Source organism: Camelus bactrianus, chromosome 32, assembly GCF_048773025.1.
Source record: "Camelus bactrianus isolate YW-2024 breed Bactrian camel chromosome 32, ASM4877302v1, whole genome shotgun sequence".
NCBI classification, from domain to species: domain Eukaryota; kingdom Metazoa; phylum Chordata; class Mammalia; order Artiodactyla; family Camelidae; genus Camelus; species Camelus bactrianus.
In genome coordinates this window covers 9,552,065-9,572,930 of record NC_133570.1, presented here as the reverse complement: position 1 = coordinate 9,572,930, position 20,866 = coordinate 9,552,065, and the positions used below count along the sequence as shown (strand labels likewise).

At 52.7% G+C, this 20,866-nt stretch overlaps 1 protein-coding gene across 5 annotated transcripts in view; it reads left to right on the top strand.

Moving 5' to 3' along the window:
- The window catches only part of BICDL1 (BICD family like cargo adaptor 1), a 66,541-nt gene that overhangs the window by 42,620 nt on the left and 3,055 nt on the right, over positions 1 to 20,866 (top strand). The window contains exons 4-9 of one of the 5 annotated variants that reach the window (XM_045506350.2): positions 2,430 to 2,576; positions 8,299 to 8,478; positions 8,984 to 9,202; positions 10,173 to 10,316; positions 14,810 to 14,940; positions 19,476 to 19,596. In XM_045506350.2, the coding sequence (XP_045362306.2) occupies positions 2,430 to 2,576; positions 8,299 to 8,478; positions 8,984 to 9,202; positions 10,173 to 10,316; positions 14,810 to 14,940; positions 19,476 to 19,596 (942 nt within the window). Of the gene's footprint in view, positions 1 to 2,429; positions 2,577 to 8,298; positions 8,479 to 8,919; positions 9,203 to 10,172; positions 10,317 to 14,809; positions 14,942 to 19,475; positions 19,597 to 20,866 lie in introns of those variants that run through there. The other 4 variants (XR_012503643.1, XM_074356230.1, XM_074356231.1 and 1 more) reach the window with 4 other exon arrangements.

Sequence of the window (20,866 nt, the reverse complement as noted above, 5' to 3'; positions counted from 1 at the left end):
ACTGGGTGAGTTAGTGCGTAGAAAGCACTGTGTGTGGTGTTGGAAGAAAGTAATGTTATTGAAAGCAGAGGAGAGGCCAGGCAGGGTCCAAGCCCCTGAGTGGGCCTGAGGGGAAGAGCTGCGCTGAGGGGACAATGCTGTGAGATCCCAGTGTGGGGAGGAGAGGGGCAGGGTCGCATCACCAGCCCGAACGGGGGCTCTCCCCTGGGGAGGCTCCCATCTACTCTGCTCCTGAGATCCTCCAGCCAAGTGTCTGAACAGCAGCCCTTTGGCTGAGCCACACTTTGAGGGACAGTCTCAGGCCACATGAACACCCCGCCCCCCGAGCCCCGACCACCACCAGTGTGGCTAAGGAGCCAGCCGGCTTGTCAGGCCAGAGGAGCCAGGTGGCTGCTCCCCTGCTTCGTAGATGACGTGAAGATGTTTTTCCTAAAGTCTGTCCATATCTTCTCTTCTCTCCTGCCTCTCACTCCCTTCCTCCCTCCCATCCCTGGACTTCCTCCTGGTACTGAGCAGCAGGTTCTGGAAGTAAGTAGTTTGTGCTGGTGGGTTTGGCATGCCTGTGACCGTTTGTGTGCATGACGTGCCGTGCGGCCACCTCCGCCGGGGTCTGACTCCTGACGCGCCTGTCTTCCTCTCCCCACCCCCCAACTCACTCTTTCTAGACCCTCAGGACACAGGGTCATCCCCAGGAGTGTTTATGGCCAGAGTTGGTCACAAGTTTCAGGGCGTGTAGGTTGGGGTGAGGGAGCTGGCCGCCTGGTGCCAGATCCTTGCTCCATCCAGTAACACTGCTACTTTTCAAAGCCAGACTATGGAATTGTTTATTTCAAATAAGTTATTTCATGCAGCTCTGAACCTCTGAGGCTTTTTGAAGGGGCTGGCTTGTGTGTCAGAGCCGTATTACCTCACGACTCCACTGAGTGGAACTTGGGAAACAAAGGTGATCGTGGGAAGGAGAATGTAAAGGTCGGAGGGTACTTAAATGGAGACCGAGTCGAGTAAGAACTCCCTTCCCGTGGGTCCCGTTGCCTCGGTGTGGGGAAGAGTGGGCCCATTCACAGGAGGGCCTGCTCCTTTCGGTCCCTTACCCAGGTGCACACTTGAGAGACAGTGTTTCTTTGTTTGGCCAGACACCTGATCCCTCTGGACAAAGGCCACATACTTCATTTCCCCAGGACAGCATCCTATCTGATTGACTGGTGGCCAGGGAAGATCTGTGCCCTCTGAACAGAATTCTAGTGCAGAGAGAACAGCCAAAAAGCAGGGGGAAAGGTGGATTTCAGAGGGCTTGGGACAAGTTAGCTGTTCATTTCAGAGTCTCCCCGGGAAGAGGTCTGAGGTTGGGGCCCCTAGTGGGTTGTTACCACGCTAGACTGGAGAGCACGGAGAGCATCTTCATGTCAGGAGAGTTCACAGGCAAGACGCTGGTTGAGTGACCGGTCCAGCAGGGAACTGATAAGTGGGAGGAGCTGGGGGACCTGCAGGGCTCCAAAAGCCCCCCAGGGCCACCAGCAGTTGAGGGGACTTGGAAAGGCTCCCCATAGCCCCTGGGCAGGGCAGGGTTCCCGGGCCGAAGCATTGCTGGCCTTGGGGAATGACGGTGGCTTCGACCCTGCAGACCTCGAGGCCACGGAAGACTCGGCATCTCTTTCCTCTTTTCCTCTTGTTTTCTCGCTGAAACGGAAAAGACTAGACAGACCTTCCTTTAAGGTCTGTCTCTCTCTTGAGACTAGCTAGATATTCAGCATACAAACATCTTGTCCTGTTTAATAAAAGGAGAGCAATTGCTTCTATCCACAAATGTCTTGCAATCAGCAATTTACTTGTGTGCACGTCCCGCTCCCTCCCGGGACACAGGCTGATGCAGGTGCTTCCATGGTTTCTGTATTCCTCTGGCTCTCCCGTTACCTCAGGCCACCGGGCCTGAACCATGCCCTCTAGAGACAGCCCTGCCAGCAGTGGCAGAGGGACAGTGGAGAGCCATAGAATCTGAAAATACAGTGGCTCCAGAGGCCATCTGGGGCATTTTCTTGTGCTCAGGACTTAAGAAGAATGGTCCCATGGGTTAGGTTCCACTCCCCCATAAACCGTGGGGTTGAACTGAAGTCGTGGGCAGCAAGGTGGGGCCCTTCTCTGTGTTATCTGTGGAATTTCCAGAGCACTAACCTTCCCTGCCTCTGCCTGGCACCCACATTCCAGCTTCCCCAAAGCTCAACTCCCACCTCTTCTCAGGAAGGTTCCCAGAAGGGAGGGATTTTCTCCTCAGCTGGGAGTTCACAGCTGTTCCCTCAGAGATGGGAGCCCGGGCCCCTGGGCAGAGCACTTGGAGACACCCCTGCCTTCATGTTCGGGGGCTGGTCACCCGCTCCCTGCGCATCAGCACGGGTGTAACTCCACACCACCCCTGTGGCTCTCTACCCTTTCAGATCAAGATGCTGTCGGATCGGAAGCGGGAGCTAGAGCACCGTCTCAGCGCCACCTTAGAGGAGAATGACCTGCTCCAAGGGACCGTGGAGGAGCTACAGGACCGGGTGCTGATCTTGGAGAGGCAGGGCCACGACAAAGACCTCCAGGTACTGGGGCAGAGAAGCGGCCAGATCAAAGGAGCTCTCAGCTGCCCAGCCACAAGGCACGGCCAGGGGGCCATTGCCGCCGCCGGGCCAGGGCAGGATGGAGCTGAGGTCTCTGAGTGGGCCTGGTTGTGGTTGTCCTCGAGCTCTGCTAACTCAGCTGGCCTTTGTCCGCCGAGAACAAGTGCATCGTTACCCACAGGCCATCCTTCCAATGTGTTCTGAGCCGCTGGCCTGGGAGCAGTTTCACTGAGTTCTTTCTGGGCTCTTAATACGGCTGGAACACCAGGAGTGCCATTCTGCCTCCTGGGGTTTGTGAGATCTGCCAGAGATTTCAGGGTGAGCCTGTGACTGCCTGTGCTCGGCTCACGGGGCTCCCTGCTGCTGCTGCCCCGGGCCGGCGCATTTAGCTGGCTGGCACCAAGCGAAACCAAGAAGCTGCCCACTGAACACAGCATGACCTCTGTGCTGCTTCTGCCGGTTGCCGGAAAAGGCACGGGCTGACCCCTCTGTGAGCCTAATTAGCCTCTTTTTTCATCCTAAAAGAAATCACTTCATGGCCATATTTGTCCTTATTTGGGAACTGCTACCAGGTTCTCAGCTGAATCCCCAGACTCACACTTGACAGGAAACAACGCCCTAAACAAAAAGATAATCGCTCAGCCTCCCCAGAAACAAGAGTGTAGCACCTGCTGCCGAGAAGGCTTTGCCGGGCTGGCCTAGGAGCACCTGGGGCCAGTGGCTTCGAGAACGCCGCTTCCCCTTAGCATCCTCTGGGCGTGCCGGGGAGTGAAGCAGATGGCAGCAGTGCCGCCCGTGTGGAGGTGGTCCAGGTACACTCCAGCGCTGCTGGGCCCCTGCCCACAGACCAGGCCACAGACGGCCCACTGGGCTGCTGAGAGAGGCCCTGAGGTGTGCAAGGAGGAGACGTGTTAGGCTCAGGCCACTTGACTCCATCAACTCAACTGATCGGCCTCTTTAAGGGCAAATGAGCCACTTCTCCTCTCTCCATGTTTTTTGTACCTTTAGCTCAGAGCTTTGCATAAAGTGGGGCCTCGGTTAATGTTGAATAGAAAATGATGCTGGCTACGAAAGCCTCACAGCGGCTTTCAAAATGAGAAGGAGTTTGCTCACGTTTTAAGGTTGACGCTGATCATCGCTGGGAACACTGGGGTGCTGCCTTACAGAGAACAGAGCGCTTTTGCATATATTCTAAGACTGAGGCTTAGAAAGAGGAATCCTTTAGTCAAAGTAATGTAGTAGTAAGTCCTTGGTAGCCCCGAGCAGCAGACCTCCCCCCCGCTGCCTGCTTTGCCTGGCGCTCAGTGGTAACTCCCAGTGCATCACTGACCTCTTGAGTCGCTGCCTCACCCGCATTTATTCCCCATCAAGCACTCTCCGGAGGGCTGCTGAGGTAGAGTGTGGAGAGGAGAAGGAAAAGACGTACAGAAAAATGGGGAAATAGCCCTGCTTAAAAGACACTTCCAGTCTAGCCTGAATTCACACACGAAGAGCCCTATTTCACGTCAAGAATGGGAACCCTGGCGGTGGGGGAGAGCCGGGGCCAGTGTGCACTGTGCACCCCTGGCCGGCACGGGGCTGCGTGCTCTGGAGCAGCGAGAGTCCCAAGTCACAGCACGTTCACATCCTCACCATCTGCACACACGCTGTCTTCCGATCAGCCTTCAAGAAGTGAGTGTGTCGCTCAGTACAGGGCCTACATCGAGCCAGACGGTTCCCACTTTGATTTGGAAAATCTGCATTTATGGAGCTGAAATCTCGTCTCTCCTGACTATTTGTAGTTGTTTTCTTTCTATTCATATAAAACTCTCCTTAAGCTGCTGCTAATTAGTTCTGTCGCTGAAATGGCCTGTCCCGATACAGAGACAGACATTCCAGCTCACTCAGGTAGCAGGTGAGTGGTGCTAAGTCAGACGTGCGAAGTGTAGAGCTAGGGGCCTTGGAATGCATCTAACCCCGTGAGCTTAATCCTCTTCCTTAGGAGAGGGGTGAGGGGAAGGCTGAGCAGGGCAGGAGGCCTGCCGCCGCAGAGCAGCCCCTTTGATCCGGTCCACTGTGTAATTGGGGTCCTACTGTCAAACACAGATTTGTAAACCGCTGAGCAAATCCAACTCTTTTTTTTTCAGGCTGAGAACAGGATGAAAAATATTATTTATTGAGCATCCAGTAAATTTAAAAGTCAGGCATTTTGCTCTACTCTTAATACCCAGCAAAGGATTTGTTCGTCTGAGGGCCATTTAACTGCCTTGTTTCATACCCAGCTGAGCATCTTACAGATTGTGCAGGGGCCTCATCTCGATGAGTGGGCAGCTTTCGTCCTCAGATAGCACAGGCCCGGCTCACTGTGGGGACCCAAGAGCCGATGACCTGGAGTCCAGACCTCACCCCGACGCTGAGTGTGCTGTGAGGCAAATCGCATCATGCTGTCTCAGTCCCCTCAGTGTGAAACGGGGAGAGTCCCCCACTTCTGCCGACTTTCAGGGCATGAGTACTGTGAGCTTGAACCATGAGTTTAGTACACCCTACAAACACCAGGCGCTGGCATCTTCCTTGGCCATACATGTAAATACATTTAGTGTCATCTTTGTTTTGTAAAGGGTGGTATTTTAGAGGGCTCTTATATTTAATAGACTGTTGCCTGGTTTGGTCTGGCTTTTCTGCATGTGTCTATGGATCAGTTATTTTACCAGAAAGGGCAGACCTGTCCTGATCTTTGTTCTCTCTTTTTTTTTTTTTTGTACTTTAAAATTTTCTATTGCTTTTTATTGATTTGTTTATTTTCATTTTGTAATTTTTACCTTTTTAATTGAAGTAAAACACTCATTTCAAAAAATACATAAACCATATATGGACAGCTGGATGAATGATCTTTGTTCTCTTGCTGTTATAATTAATTAAGCACCTTTGAGTGTGCATGAGTAATTGAACTAATTTTGTCCAGTGCCTGAGAACTTGTGCTTGTCTGTGCTGAGCTTCTCCTGCTGAGATGTATGTGGAGTTGTCTAGAAAATGATTGTAAAGCATTTTGTCAATTTAGTATGTCGTTTGTAATTGTGCCAAATGCTTCCTAGGCGTATCCTTAAAACAACAACAACAACAACAAAAACACAAAATTTCTTCTAAGTTTCCTCAAAACCAGGGCTGGAGGAGTTCCCACTGGACCAGCAGGGATTGCTGATCCATGGGAGCCAGGCAGACAGAGCAGGTTTGCCAGTTCCTTTTTCATCCTCTGAGCAGCCAGGCCCCAGACTCGTCCTAGTTAAGGCACATCCAGACCACTGGTGCCATGAGCCTGCCACTCTGGTACTGACCAGCAGAGGGGTGGCTCCCAAGGCGCTGACAGGATTGGCCGAAGGCTCCGCAAGGCAGCTCCCTCCGTCCACGAGACCCGCAGAGCTCTGAGTTGCTACCCTCGGTCTCCGCGTCTCTGCAGGAGCCTCAGGCTCCCCGGACAACAGTCTGGAAAAGACAGTACAGTGTCCGCTCTTTTTAGTGAACAGGGGTGACCCAGAAATGCTCTTTTATAAAAAGATAAATCAGTTAGATTTAAATCCCAGGAAGTTCTTCTCCCATCCCCATGCCCAGAGACGTATTTTGAAAGCAGGGCGGGCAGTCCACAGCTACGAGAGTAGGAAGCATGGCTCCTGGGCCTGCGTAGTGCGGGGACGTGTGCGAAACGGTCAGCAAATGGGCTCAGAGTCTGCAGTCAGGGTCTGCGGTGGGAGAAGCAAGGGTGGAGACGCAGTGTACGAGGGAGAGTGTGGCATCTGGAGCACCCCCGACCCATAGTAGTCATAACCTCGCTGGGTAGCAGCACCCTGTTTGGACTCCACGGAGGAGGGGCCACAGAGAGTGCAGCGAGGGGTGAAGTAGCAGCAGTGAGAGGGAGGGAAGGAGCCCTGGCCTGTAGGTTGTGATGCCCGCATCGCCGTCCCCTCTGCCCCCTGCTCTGAGCCACACTGCCCTGCGAGGCCCCTCCCCGGCCTGGGGCCTTACCTGTAAACCCTGAGGTGTGACCCAAAGCAGGGAGAGGCTGCTTTTCCTGTGGGTTTGGGACCTTTCAGTATTACTGCTCAGATGTTATTCCCACCCCCAGCTCCTTTCCAAAAAAACCCCTTTTCCCCTTAATTTTTTTCATTAGAATACAACATACATACAGTAAAGCACACAGTGGACAGCCCAATGAGTTTTTACGTGTAACCACCACCCAGATCAAGATCAGGATGTAGCCCTTTATCTGCACCCACAAGTCTTTCTCCTGCCTCCTCCGGCCAGTATGCGGCCACTTCCACAAAAGCCAACTTCTCTTCTGACTTTCATCTCTTGTATCTCAATGAAGTTTTGGGACTTTTTATAAATAGAATCATACAAGATATATTGTTTTGTGTCTGGATTTTGCTGAACATCATGTCTAAGAAATTCATCTGTGCTGCAGCATAGAGTAGCAGTGTGTTCTGTTTTCACTGCTGTATAGTATTCCAGCATGGGACTATATCTGTTCTCTTTTGGCATTTGGATTGTTTCCCATTTGTGGTGCTTGTGAATAGTGTTTCTGTGAACATCCTGTTTGTCTTTCATGCACATTTTCAGTCATTTATTGCTGGCTCTGCACCTAAAGTGGAAACAGCTGGATCAGACTACAGGTGTAGATCACTCATTAAAAAGTGCCAGACAGTTTTCCAGAGTGGCTGTTCGCCTTCCATATCCTCAGCAACACTTGATACTATTATTCTCTTCCTGTACATTACAGCCACTCTGCTGAGAGTCTCACAGTGTCTTACTCCGAATGCCTGTATGTGTGCGTATTTTACTTTTTATTACAGAGAATTTCAGACAAACTCAAAAACAGAAAAATATAATGATGCCTCATGTACCCCAGTGCCCAGTTCTACCAACCATCCCGCCCTGGCCAGTCCCGCCCTATCCTCAGTACCTCCATTTGCTCCCCTCTCATATTATTTTGAAGTAAATCTCAGCATTTTTATAATCTCATCTGTAGACAAAGAAAACCTCTGATTGAAAAGAACTTTAAAAAATATAACCAGAGAGGGGAGGGTATTTAGCTCAGTGGTAGAGCGCATGTTTAGCATGCATGAGATCCTGGGTTCAATCCCCAGTACCGCCTCTAAAAATAAATGAATGAATGAATAAATAAGTAAACAGACCTAATTAATTCCTCCCACCAAAAAAGGTTTTAAATGTTTAAAAAAATTAAAATGAAAAAAAAATTTGTATATATATATAAAACCAGAGGACTATTATACCTGAAGAAATTTAGCAATATTTATTTAATATCATCAAATATCTGGTTCAAATGTGTTCAGATTTTTTCATTTGTCTTATAAATATCATAATTGTTTTTCACATTTTTCATCTGAATCAAGATACAAATTAGGCCTACACATGGCAGTTGGTTGATATGTCTCTTAAGTCCCTTTTAATCTATAGGTCCCCCTTCACCCTTTTTTTTTTTTTTTCCCTAGAAATGTATCTGTTGAAGAAACTGAGCTGTTGGTCCTGTAGAATTTCCCAAATCTAGATTTTGCTGACTGTGTTCCTCTAACAAAGTCTAGCACGTTGCTCCCTGCTCTGTATTTTCATGTCACTGGGTGGTGGGATCTGAGGCGTGATGGGGGGCAGGGTCAGTTTTCCTGTTTGGTTTTGGCTTGAGCTCGCCTCACGCCCGTTTGGTGTCTCTCTGAAGCTGCATCAGAGCCAGCTGGAGCTGCAGGAGGCGCGGCTCTCCTACCGACAGCTGCAGGTGAAGGTGGAGGAGCTCACGGAGGAGAGGAGTCTGCAGAGCTCTGCTGCCATCAGCACGTCCCTCCTGTCTGAGATCGAGCAGAGCATGGAGGCCGAGGAGCTGGAGCAGGAGAGAGAGCAGGTGCTGGCCCCCCCACGGCTGCGGCGCGTGGGACCGCGCGGGGCCCCGGGGACAGGCCCTGGCCTGCTGTGTCAGCCTCAGCCTGGCCGCGGCCTCTGGTCTGCGCCTGTGCCAGCCCCTAGGCCGGCTGGCCGGAGCTGTCACGACGCAGTGCCTCTTAGGGGGTGCCTCTTGACTCATCATCAGCCTCATGCGGCTTGTGTTGACAGGGCGCTGGGACTACCGCTTCTAGCCACTCATTCCCCTAATTGTGCACCGACCCCCACCAAAGTCACTGCCCATGTAAAGTGCTTTACGTGCGGTGGGAGGGGCTCGAGGGCCGGGAGAGTAAGAACGGGGAGTCTGTGTAGATGTGCTGGGCCCAGAGTAAGAATCAGTATTTCTTGGGAGAGGCGATTTTTTTCTTTTTCAATTTTCTAGAACTAGTTTCTTGAGTTCTAGGAAAAGATGGCGAGGCGGCAGTCTTCTCTAGAGTCCATAATCAGAAATGATTCTCTGTGGGCAGCTGAGACTGCAGCTCTGGGAAGCCTACTGCCAGGTGCGCTATCTCTGCTCGCACCTTCGAGGAAACGACAGCGCCGACTCGGCCGTCTCCACGGACTCCTCGATGGACGAGTCTTCGGAAACCTCGTCTGCCAAGGACGTGCCGGCAGGCAGCCTGCGCACTGCCCTCAGCGAGCTCAAGAGACTGATACAGAGCATCGTGGACGGCCTGGAGCCCACGGTAAGAGGCCAGGCTGGTGGGAGCCTGAAACCAAGTGCAGAGGGCGAGGTTAACCCTGGAACTGGAACCTTATAAAGTCTCCAAGGCCGTCTTCTGAGCCCGGGTTGGTTGAGGCGCTGGGCGTCGGGCGCTGGGAACAGGCAGAGGGCCTGGGTGCCGGGGGATAGGAGGCCCCTTGCTGCGGGCACGGGACGCAGAGGTGGCTTCCTTCCATGCGGTTCTGTCCGGGCACGTGCGAGGGCTCTCCTGGGATCTAGGTGAAAACTGCAGGTTACTTTTCTGTCGCCTGTTGGTCCTGGTGGTGGAGTTAGCTGTGAACTAACTTAAAAGGCAAACTTAAAAGATAGGAAGCCTCCGCCCAAAGGATAGACGTGAGCACAGGAGGCGGAGGAGACAACAGACGTGGCCGCTCCCAGGGAGGAGAGGGGCTCCCTGGGCGGACTGGCATTTCGTCCAGCGTCCCGTTGGGTTCCTGCCAGACTTGCGCCCCATTCGCACCCCCGGCTCTCGGGCTGCTGTTTCTCCTCAGGCTTCATCCTCCTACAGAACAGTTGCGCCCTTCTACCCCTGTTAGGTGACGTGGGATGAAGGGTGCTTGTCCTCGTCTGAACACGGCGCGGGGCTTCAGGGAACGCACTGTAGTGTGGAGCCCGTCGTCCTGGAAAGGGGAGTGGGCGGAGTGAGATGCACTGCTGGCCCCACACAATTTCCCTTCCCTGAAGCCTGAGATGAAGATAAAATAATACCTAGTTATTGTTTGCAGAGAATCTCTCTCCTCTAACCTTCTCTTTCTTCCTCCTGTCTCCTCTTTCTTTCCCTCCCTCCCCATCCCTGACCCATTTCCCCTACTACTTGCTCCTCCCCAAACCCGACTGTCTCTCCCCCTCCGACTGTCTCTCCCCCTCCCCCTCTCCGCTCCCTGTGCTCCCACGTCTCTCTGGCTGGCCGGCCGGCGCTCTCTTGCTGTCAGAGCTCCCGGAGAATTGACGATGACTCCTTAGAAGAACAGATAAGGCAGACCAGTGAGGATTCGAGAGCTCTGCGCGAGCTCATGGAGGGAGAGAGGGGTAAACTGAGGCAGAGCCTAGAAGAGCTGCAGCAGCTCCACAGCCAGGTGAGCGCCCCGCCCCTCAGCGCCACAGGGTGTGCCCGGGCCCCCCCCCCCACCGCCTGGCCCCTCGGGGCCCCTGTGAGGTTCCCTCCCCTGCCTCTGTTGAGAAGCAGCTGTCTGCCAACACATCCTCGGGGACGGCGACCTGAAGTTGCCGTGAGCTGGGTGTCTTCAGGGGAAGCGGCCAGTCCTCTGGTGCGGCCCGGAGTGAAACTGTCGGGGATAAGAATAGCTGACCCTCGTTTCCTCCAGCCACGTGCTGCCTTCTGCAGAGCCCACACCGTCAGGTGGATTCTGGCCGTTTAAAGTGCCACAGCTCCCAGGACGTTTACAGATGTTTTTCCAGCAGCTTCTGAGCAGGGAAGTTTGCAAACCAAGTGACAGTTGATCTTTGCAGGCCTGTTCTTCTTTGTCGGTGCCGCCGCCTCTGCCAGCCTGTTCCTCGGCTTTAGAGGCGCTGGCTGCTGCCCTCGCTGGTCCTTGCCTGTGTGATCATGATCTCATCTCTTGGGAGCGCTGGAGAAAGACATCTATATTCTGATCTGAAAAGTTTTAAAGGGCTCAGGAGCAGCCCCACCCAGAAAGAAGCTTATAAAATCTACCCCAGGAGATAGTAAAGGCCTCTGCCTTTTGCTTGGGGCCGTGTGTGGAGGTTCTGTCCCACTGGTGGGGGACACCAGACGGGTAGCATTTTAAGCCCTGCCCCCACCAGCCTGCCCCCTTCTTTCCTTGTCCAAAGCTAATCATGCCTTCCTGCTACAGGAAGAGCTTGCTGAGAGATGGAATTTAAGCCTGGCTTTCATTTCAATGAGTATTTCTTAAAGAATCTTCTAGAAATAAACTCCTGCCCTTTTTGGGTCGTACCCATTAGACTTCCTAATAGTATCCTCTTGGAAGGTGTGGGGAGACCCACCCACAGCCACTGCCACACTCCTGTTTCTGCGTGTGACCAGGTAATGGGGACAGGAGGACGTGGTTGCAGCCGTGGCTTGTCCTGGCCGAGCCCTGGGGAGTCGGGTCGAGCCGCCAAAGACATTCTTGTGCCTAAAACCCAAGACTCTTGGGTCGTCATTCGTTTGACCAGGGGCTGGATCAGACCTTCCAAACTGGAAGAACAAAATGGAAGAGAAAGCAGATCTAAAAGTTCTTTGGATTAAGAAAAAGCTGGTTTATTTTTTTAAGTCGTTAAATTTCTGTGGAGTGTTTCTGCTTATCAGCTCGTTGATGTTGGCTGGTTTTTTGTTTTGTGTTGTTGCTTCTCTGAATTACAAAACGAGAAACCCCAGAGAGCATTATTTCATTCAGAAACATAAGCAAGGTGTAGGTTGCTGGCAGTCCGCTGTGGAACTGTTGAGGAAGCTGTCTCCACCAGGGAATTTTCCTTGAAACCTCAACTGAAAACGGGTTTAGGTCAATTTCTGTGGATTCTCTTTCAAAAAGCTCACCAAGCAGATGGTTACGCTCGGCCCCACATGGGATATAGGGATGGCCTCTCCCCTGGGCCCTCTCCTTCCAAAACCTCAGTCAGAGCCACAAACCTCTCAGCCAGACTGCATCCGTCCAAAACCGTCCCTTGGGAGTGACACTGACCTCCCAGGGCAGGGGTGGGCTGCAGGGCCAGGTGCCAGGACCCTGGAAATGGCAGTTGGGTTGGAACACCCAGGAGGAAACCCAATCCCAACCACTCGTTTGGCCCCTTTATGCTGGACTGAAGTGCATGCCAGTTACTCCAGGGGCACGAAAACACAGGGCAGCGTGTGCTGGGAGCAGCTGAGGTCCTCCCCGGTGAGATCCTGGTGAACCCTCCTGCGAAATGTCAGTGTGTTCCCTCTCCACACCCCCTCCCCAGCCAATGCCCCAGCCGCCCAGCCTCCGTTCCCGCTGTTTGCGTCTCATGCCCTTGGCTTTGGCAGAATGGAGCGGAGCTCGGCTCTGGACAGGTTCCCCTCGTGTTCCCTCACCTGGGTCTCTCTCTGCCCCTGGAGGCTTTCCTGTTCCCTGCATCTGTCAGTCCTGCTCATCCTTCACGTGCCTGATTAGCTTTCATTTCCTCCTCAAAACTCTTGTTCCCCTTCCTCCAGGAGCCCCCGGGCCTGCTTTGTCCTGGGTACCCTCGCTCCCCTCTCAGCTTCCCGGTCCAGTGAGGACAGGCTCGAGGTCTGACGTAGCTCTGTCTTCTCCTCAAGCACTGAGCGCAGCGCCCTACCCAGAGTCTGCGCCCAAGTCATTATCAAACGAAGGGCAACAAAGGCCCGGACGGATGACTTCAGGACGTTTCCTTTGATGCTGTTCCATCTCGAGGACACCACCTTACTGGGGAAAAGTGGATGCCAGGGCGGCTGGAACCTGAGCCTGGGGACAAACAGGGACGGGCCCCCAGGAGGCCAGCCCGAGCCCGGGGGTGATGACCGCGTTTGACCCTCACAGTAACTTGACGGTGGGGAGCAGTTCTTCTTCTTCCTGCTTTTTATGAACAGTACGTGCAGCCCAGAGAGGGTGAGACCTTTGTCACTCCTAAGCCAGCGGTCTCTACCTTGACCAGGTTTTCCAGGCCAAAGCAAAAAGTTGTTGTGGGGTCTTACCTGGAGCATATTAAACGCTGGCATTTCCTTCCTAGCGTGGAGTCTGCTCTGTCGCTGACTCAGCTGCAGAAGGCCGGCCGGCCCGCGGCCATGTCAGGGCCTGCTGGGTCTGCGGAGGCCGCTGCCTCTGCCCAATGCTTTCTGGGTCCGGAGCCCGGGCCGCTGGGCCGCGGGACCCGCTGAGGAGGAGGGTGAGGCCTGGCTCCTCACCTGTTGCCTCAGGGCTTGTGCTTCTCCCGGGCCCCCGACCCTGCCCGCTGGAGCCGCCCCTGCCATGAGAGCACAGATGTTCCCGCCACGAAACCCAGCACCCATTGCAATAACAGAGTGCCCTGTGTCCCCGGCACTGGGTGCCCCCTGATTTGCTCCTGAGCGGCTGCTGCCTGGGAGCTGGCAGAGCCGCTGTCTCAGGCCAGGGCGCCCGGGTGCCCCAGGAAGCTCAGTCATCAGTCTTAGGCCCGGGGCATTTGCTCAGTTTCCTTCTGTCTGAAGATGCGTAGACCTGGGCCTTAACGGGCAGAGGCTTCTACAGACAGTGACGTCTGTCCTCTTGTAGGAGGGACAGACCTGTATGGCTGGATCCTCCCTTGGAAAAGTGTCACATATGTGTAATATTTAACAGGAGGGCAGGGTCCGGCACCCTGACTCCAGTCTGATCCTATCGACTGTGAGAAGGGCTCCCACCCAACTAATGCAACAATTATTTCTTGAAAGCTCTACCAGGCAGGGTTTCTGGTTGCCAACAACTGAAACTCACTCTGCTTAACTTAAGCAGAAAGAGAGTGTATTGGAATTAAATCTGAAAACTTACAGAATCAACAGGAAGTTGGGAGAACTGAGCTCCAAACCAGAAAGGAGCCATGGGAAATGGGGCAACAAAACCACCTAATGTCGATTTAATAATTTCCTGCTGGCCGATGGCTTCGCTGTGTCCTGAAGAGCTGCACTCCAGGGAGGGGCTGTGACTGGCAAGTCTGGGTCACATGCCCAGGTCCCTGGGACAGGACGTATCTTCTTCTGGCTTCCTTAGTGGGAGGGGACGCCCTGTCTGCCACCAACGCTCATGCGGCCAGGGTGCCCCCAAATAGGAAGGGGTTTTGCATAATGACCAGCCCCCAAGTGACAGCTGTCCACTGCACAAGCATTTAAAGATGAAGCATCGTCTGCAGTGAGGCTGAGACACACAGGAGGGTGGGGCACACCTCCTGCCAGGGCAGAGCTCTGGGTGTGCGGGGCTCCCGTGCAGCAGGTTGGGTGAGCTGTGGTCACTGAGGGAGCCGCTTGGAGGACACCTCTCCACCAAAGGCCAACTCCCAGTGAATGGGCTGTGGTGCCGTTCCCTGAGGTCAGGACGACAGATAAGGTGACAGGCTTGAAGTGAAAGGTGGTGACACTTTTCTGTCTAAATTCCATGTGGCTTTGACCTGGAGGGTGGAAGGAAGAAGGTAGAAGAGCCAGGCTGCATCAAGTGCCATCACAGAGATGGGAGCCAGGTCCCAGGCTTGGGGACCGGCCAGGGCCCACTGAGTGGAAGATGGCTGGAAACGACATTTGAGTCCCTACCCCCAAAATGTGTGTCTCAGAGACCTGATGCCTGTGTAGCCTTCATTCATCAGGTCCCAGAGGGGGAGCCCAGAAATGAAGGAGGTGCTGTGGTGTGCTGCACTGTGCGCGGAGGGGGTGAGCCCAGGGCCGCCGGCCAGGCCTGCACTGCCCCAGCCCCCGCCACTGCGCTCCAGCCTAGCGTGTAGCCGCCTTTCTCCCAGGGAGATGCCTCCCTCGGAGCAGGGGCAGCCGGCCCCGCACACAGGCCCTGCGCCTGCCTGGGCCTTGCTCTCTCCCGACTCCCTAGGGGGAGACACCCCCGCCGGCAGCAGTGGTGTCATCACACTCATTCCCTTGGTTTTCCATCAGGTGACACTGCTGAGTGTGGAGATGACTGCGCTGAAGGAGGAGAGAGACCAACTCAGAGTGACATCTGAGGACCAGGAGCCAAAGGAGCAGCTTCAGAAGGCCATCAGGGACCGGGACGAGGCCATCGCAAAGTGAGTGGACATGGCTGGTTTAACTTCCATCGCAAGTAACGTGAGTAGGTGCTCAGGTTGCAAAGCTAAACCACCCAGATGAGTACAAAACTGAAAGCCAGCGTTTCCCTGCTGCCCGCCCTCACCCCCAGTCCCATTCTGCTCCCTAGACAGACTCTACTGTTGCAGGTTGGCTGAGCACCTTTTGTAGGTTTTTTTTTCCTTTGCACATGCAGGTATATATGCAGCAGAGTTTCTGCAGTTTTTTAAAACACCAGTGATGCTCTACATGTCTCGGGTTTTTTCCACTTATATCTTAGCTTTCCAGTTTCATCGTATATATTTACCTCAACTTTTTTTTTTTAGATTAGTGTTCTTTGTTTGTTTTTTTGACTTATCATTATGGATATTTTCAAGCTTATACAAAAGTAGAAAACACGAGATGAATTCCGACCTACCCATCTCTCAGCCTCAACGCTGATCAGCATGTGGCCAGCGTTGTTTCATCTGGAGCCCACCCATTTCCTCCACCTCCTCTCTGGACCACGTGAAAGCAGATCGCAGGACATACCGGCTCACCCAGAAACACTTTCACATAAATCTCTACCAGAAAAAAGGCTCTCTTTGTAAAACACACACCACAATTATCACACTTGAAAAAACTTAAAACAATTTCTTAGTATCATCTAGTATCCAGTGTTCACATTTCCCCAGTTCTCACATAATTGTCTTTTTATCATTGTTTAGAATCAGACTCCAAAGTCCACATATTCTGTTCAATTGTCACGTCCCAAAAATCTGTACCGCTTCCCCCTCCATCTTTTTTTCCCCCAGTTTGCATTTTTTTTTTGAAGAAACTGGATCATTTATCTCAGTTTTTCTATATTCTGAGTTTGATTACATCCCCCGAGTGTCACTTATCATTTTTCTCTGTCTCTTATATTTCCAGGAAACTGGGTCATTTTTAAAAATAATGTTTTGGGTTTTCTCTGGCAGAGAAGAAAGAAAGTGCATTCTTTTACATTCAAAATATGTGGCAGCACATGGCAAAAAAGCATATTCACATATTCCTCATCCCCCTGAAATTTATTTCTTCATCACACTTTCAATCTACTCTATTCACTGAGTGTGAGGAGATAAAGGTACTAAAAATGTGTCTGCCTTTGGGACTTTATAACACATTAATATCAACATTTATGCATCACTTTACTGTTTACAAAACACTTCCATCCTTTAATCCTTCAGCCACAAGAAGAAGTAAAACTTTTTAATCCCAGTTTATTACAGATGAGGAACCTGAGCTACTTTCCCCAGGCTCACGGCCCGTGGGGCTCACTGGCTCCCCTTCAGGTCTCTGACCCCCGTTTCACAGCCTTTGCCCTCACTTCAAGGCTGCTCGTCAGGAAGCTAAAAGGAGCTTATTTGAAACAATTTCTAAATAGGTACTCTTTGCATTTCTAAAAAGTAATATGACATATTTTAACTTGATTTTAAAATTCCCCACACCTTTCCCCGTCTCACTTCCGTATACATTTGTCCCTTCCCTTCTGTCTTCTTTCATCATTTCCATCGTCTCCATTTCGTAGTTTTACCTTTACCCCTTTTCTATCCGGTCAGAGTCTCATATCCGGTTGTCTTTCCAGCTCCAGTTCATTTTGGAGTTATGCTCAGTGAGGCTCACAAAGCTCTGGGTCTGTGCCATGGTGTCCTGGTGGATTCTGTTAGTGAAAGCTGGAATAGCAGTGTGGCATTCTGGTGGGCCTGTACTTTTATGAATAATGAAGGGTCAGGTTGTGTCAAACAGTTAGGAACTAAAATGGTAAAATTAGGATGCTAATTGTGGAAGCCCACCGGGAATAAAAAGCAGAGTAAGTTAGAAGTAGAGACTGGCTGTGGTCACCTTCTGTCAGCTGGACAGACAGACAGAAGAAAGCTGACCACACACTCTGACCACATTCCGTCATCAGTGTGGGAGGTGGGAGATACCAGCAGAGAGTGTGTCAGGGTGCAGGAGAGCAGGAGAAACAAGGTGTCCGGTCCCCTTCCCTTGAAATAAGTGCACCTGGGGGATAGAGGAAGTCACCAGATCTCCATGAAATCTGGAGATGCATGCCTTGGCCCGACCTCAGAGGAGGCCCAGTTAACCTCCTGGGGTCTGTCTGAGCAGAATTGCAAGTTCTGCTCCCTGAGTAGGGAGAATTCTGCAGTGAAGCCCCTGTCCTTCCTGGACACTATAAAACAGGGCTGGCCTTTAGGAGAGGGTGTTCGATCACTCCAGGATAGCTTTCTGTCCCGTAGAAATGAAATTCTGGGTATATAAGAATTACGACAACAGACCTAAATAATAATTTAAATGTGGAGAAACCACCCCACATTTGGATAGGACCTTAAGTGTTTTATAAGATGCTTTCATAGACACCATCTCTGATCCTGGCTGTGCTTTAGAATCATCTGGGGACATCCCCTGCTGCCAGGGCCCTCTCCACGTCTCCAGAACAATTCAGTCTGAATCTCTGGGTTTGGGGCTACTTCTAAAAGTGTCCCCTTATTCCCACCCCCTGACTCTAATGTGTAGTCAGGAGTGAGAAAATGAAAAATAACTTCCCCCTGTTCGCTGGACTGCAACTTTAAAGGTGTTCCTTATCCTGTATAATAGATGAGTTTCAGAAAAGAACAATTTTATTTCCTTGCATGTCCTCAGTGAAAAGAAATGGGGGCTAGCAGCCTGCCTTACAAAAACACAAAGGAGTCAGTCCCTAGTGGTTTCACTTAAATAAGGAATTCTTCTAGCCCTTAGAATATTCTTTTTTAAAACGGGCTAATGTCAGCGGCTTCTGCAGCTTTGCTTGCTTTCTCATGAATGACAAGCGCCAAGATTCCCTAGCGAGCAAACATTCCCGAGAGTGCAGGCCGAGGCCGAGGCCGGGACATCGAAGCCGGCAAGGCGAGCCCAGCTCCGGGGGCTCTCGGGAAGGGAACCCCCTTCAAGCCCGGCGGGCCGCGAGTGCTGCTGGACCTCTGCCCCTCCGCCCGCGGCATTAGTCAGCACATTCCCGGGTCTCCGGGCTGCTCGTGGCGCCACCTGCCGGGAGACGCTTGGAAGCTCAAGAGGCTGCAGCCTCCGTGAGGTGCCAGGGGTTTGCGCGGAGGTTCCTGGACCGAGGTGGGGGTGGGAGGGGCCGCGGGGCGTACATGGCAACCGGCGCCACGCGAGGATTTCCGCTGTTTGCCGCCAGCCAATGGCAGCGGGCGTGACGGGGGCAGCCTGACACGCAGCTGAGACGCCGGCGCTCATTGGACAGGCTCGGCTCCTGTCCCCGCAGCGCAGCCCGGGCGAGCCGCCTGGAGCGGCTTCTCTAGGAAGGGTGGGCAGGGCGCTGTTTTGATGCCCTGGGGTGTCAGGGGAGGTGACTAATTGCTCGAGGGACTTGAGGCCTGAGAGGAAGTGATAGTCGTGGTGGCCCAAACACATTTCCCCAACTGCCCGTCTAACAGCCGCTTAGCTTGGTTCCCGAGGCAGCTTATGCTGGCAGGTCCTCTAGCTGCCCTTGGGCCGGGCACACCTTGGGTCGTAGGCCGTGTTGGAAGAAGACAGTTTTGTTTGTTTCGCCCTTTTGAATGCGACAAAGGCGGTTGATGAAAACAAGGGCTAAATAGCAATTTCGGCAGCTGCATAACCAGTGCCACCTCGCAGAGGCTGCCCAGTTAGTCTGTCGCACTTTTTATTCCCATTTCCCCGCGCCTGCCCACTCTCCATTGCGTTTTGCATTGAACCGTGGGTTAGGAATGGGGAAAGCAAACAAAGTAATATGTTAAACGTTACCAAAATGTGAAAATACAAAGTGCTAAATTGTGGGAGCATCAATGATCATTATCCAGAGATAACCAACTAGATAATTTTTGTGTGTGATCTTCAAATACACAAGTTTCCTTTTACAAAGCTAGTATCATAGCAGACTTTGTCTTTTGGTGCTTTTCTCCACTCAGTGTACATCACCAGGAGTATTTCCCCATCATCAGTAAATATTTCAACGTCATGGTTGCTACTGGTGACTGTATTCCATCATATAATTTACCACTGGTCACCTAATTGTTGGCTACTATGACTAGCTAAGCTGTGATGATCACCACACCCTTAGAGGGGGATTGCTTGTGAAAAGGAGGCACCAGGAGGTTAAGGTCCCCAACTTCCATGAGGATTAGCCTTTCGGGGCGGGGGAAGGATTAGCAGCTCCTTAGTGCTGTGTGAGGCCTTTGGTCTCTGGGTTCCAGTCCTGATTTAAGTACCATCTTCTTTTAACTACTCCATCTGTGAGATGAAGATGACAGGTAACCAGCCTGTAGGTGAAGGGATTATGAAAACTGGAAAAATAAATATGAAAACATGTTACAAAACTTTGGAATCCTCTACAAGTAACATCATAGCTAAGGTTACAGTGACTCTTTGTTATGAGTTTGGGATCAGAGGCTGTTTCCTCATCCTGTGGACTCCAGGCGAAGAACCCAATGCCTCTGGCACAAGGCATCTACGCTCACCCTGGCTTGTCTGTTTTCAGGAAGAACGCTGTGGAGCTGGAACTCGCCAAGTGCAAGATGGACATGATGTCTCTGAACAGCCAGCTGCTGGATGCCATTCAGCAGAAACTGAACCTCTCGCAGCAGCTTGAGGCTTGGCAGGTAAAGGAGGGTCTCTGAGCCCAGGCAGAATGTAAGAGTGAGAGCTTGTTACTGGAGGGTCCCGTGCGTGTGGGTGAGCAGTAACCCCAGTCTTAACTGGCAAAGTTCAGGGCTCCGGCTTCCCCAGTCCCTGGGGAAGAATGCCTGAAGGAAGATGCTCTCAGGAGCAAGGACCCAGGCTGGGCCATCGGGGGCTGTGGTGACCTCCAGGCTTGGAACAGGGGCCTCCTTCAGCTGGTTGTCTTGGCTTCGTTTAAATTTGCTAGAATAGCTCAAAAGAAACAGCTGTTAACATGGAGGGCCCAGGAAGCCCTGTATGACTGACTGAAAATTCACAGCGGGATGTAGCCCAGCCACCCTTGGGCTGCCAGCAGCTGCTCCCCTTCCCTTTCTCAAAGGCCAGCTTCCTTTTTCCGAAGAGCACTGTCCTGGTGCAGGTCTGGGGAAAATGAGTCAGTGTGTCCATCTCGAGGACCACCGTTGTCAGAGTCTGGACAGCCCGCCCCGTCCCAGGCCTGGCGTGCCTCCCCGCTGGGCCAGGGCCGAACTGGCCCTTTGTTGATGAGGTTAGGACAGCACAGGCTCAGGATGTGGGTGTGACCGTTTGTGTTTCTCCCCAAGAACTCCTAAGCAGACTGATGAGAAGCCACCTGCAGCTCTCCCAGGCAAGCCCCGCGTGGAGGGCTGGGAGGAGGGCCCGGCCGGCCGCAGGAGCGCCGGCACCCTCGCCCCGGAGGGCCACTCCCTGGCTCCCCGCCTCCTGCCCCACGGCCAGCTGCCCGTTTCCTGGCTCACAGCCCTTGTTCTCTCTTCTCTCTCGGCTACAGTTTGCTTCCTCAGGGCTTTTCACTATCTGGCTCCTTTGGTTTCTGATCTAGTGGCCTTTCTCAGTTCCCGTATCAACAGCTTTAGTTGTACACCCCTCCTGCCTTTGAGGTGAGACTGTGCCCTCATCCCGCCCGCCCTCTCCCCTGCCACCTCCTCCGTGGCCACCGTGTTGTGTGTCAGTGCCATCATCTCCGCGCAGTTTCCATGCATCAAGCCCAGGCCCCTCCTCCCTCCACCGTCTCGTCCCGTGAGCGCGGCGGCACGTGGCCCGGTACTGACCGGCTGACCCGGCCTTCTTGGTTCCACCTCATAAGTGGGTTGTTGTGTAGAAGTAACGCTTGGCGTGGAACCATGAGCAGCTCGTGCATGTGTGTGTATGAAGTTCTGAAGTCATATCTTTCATGGGACCTTCTGGGTGGATATTTTAAAAACGCAGTTTGCA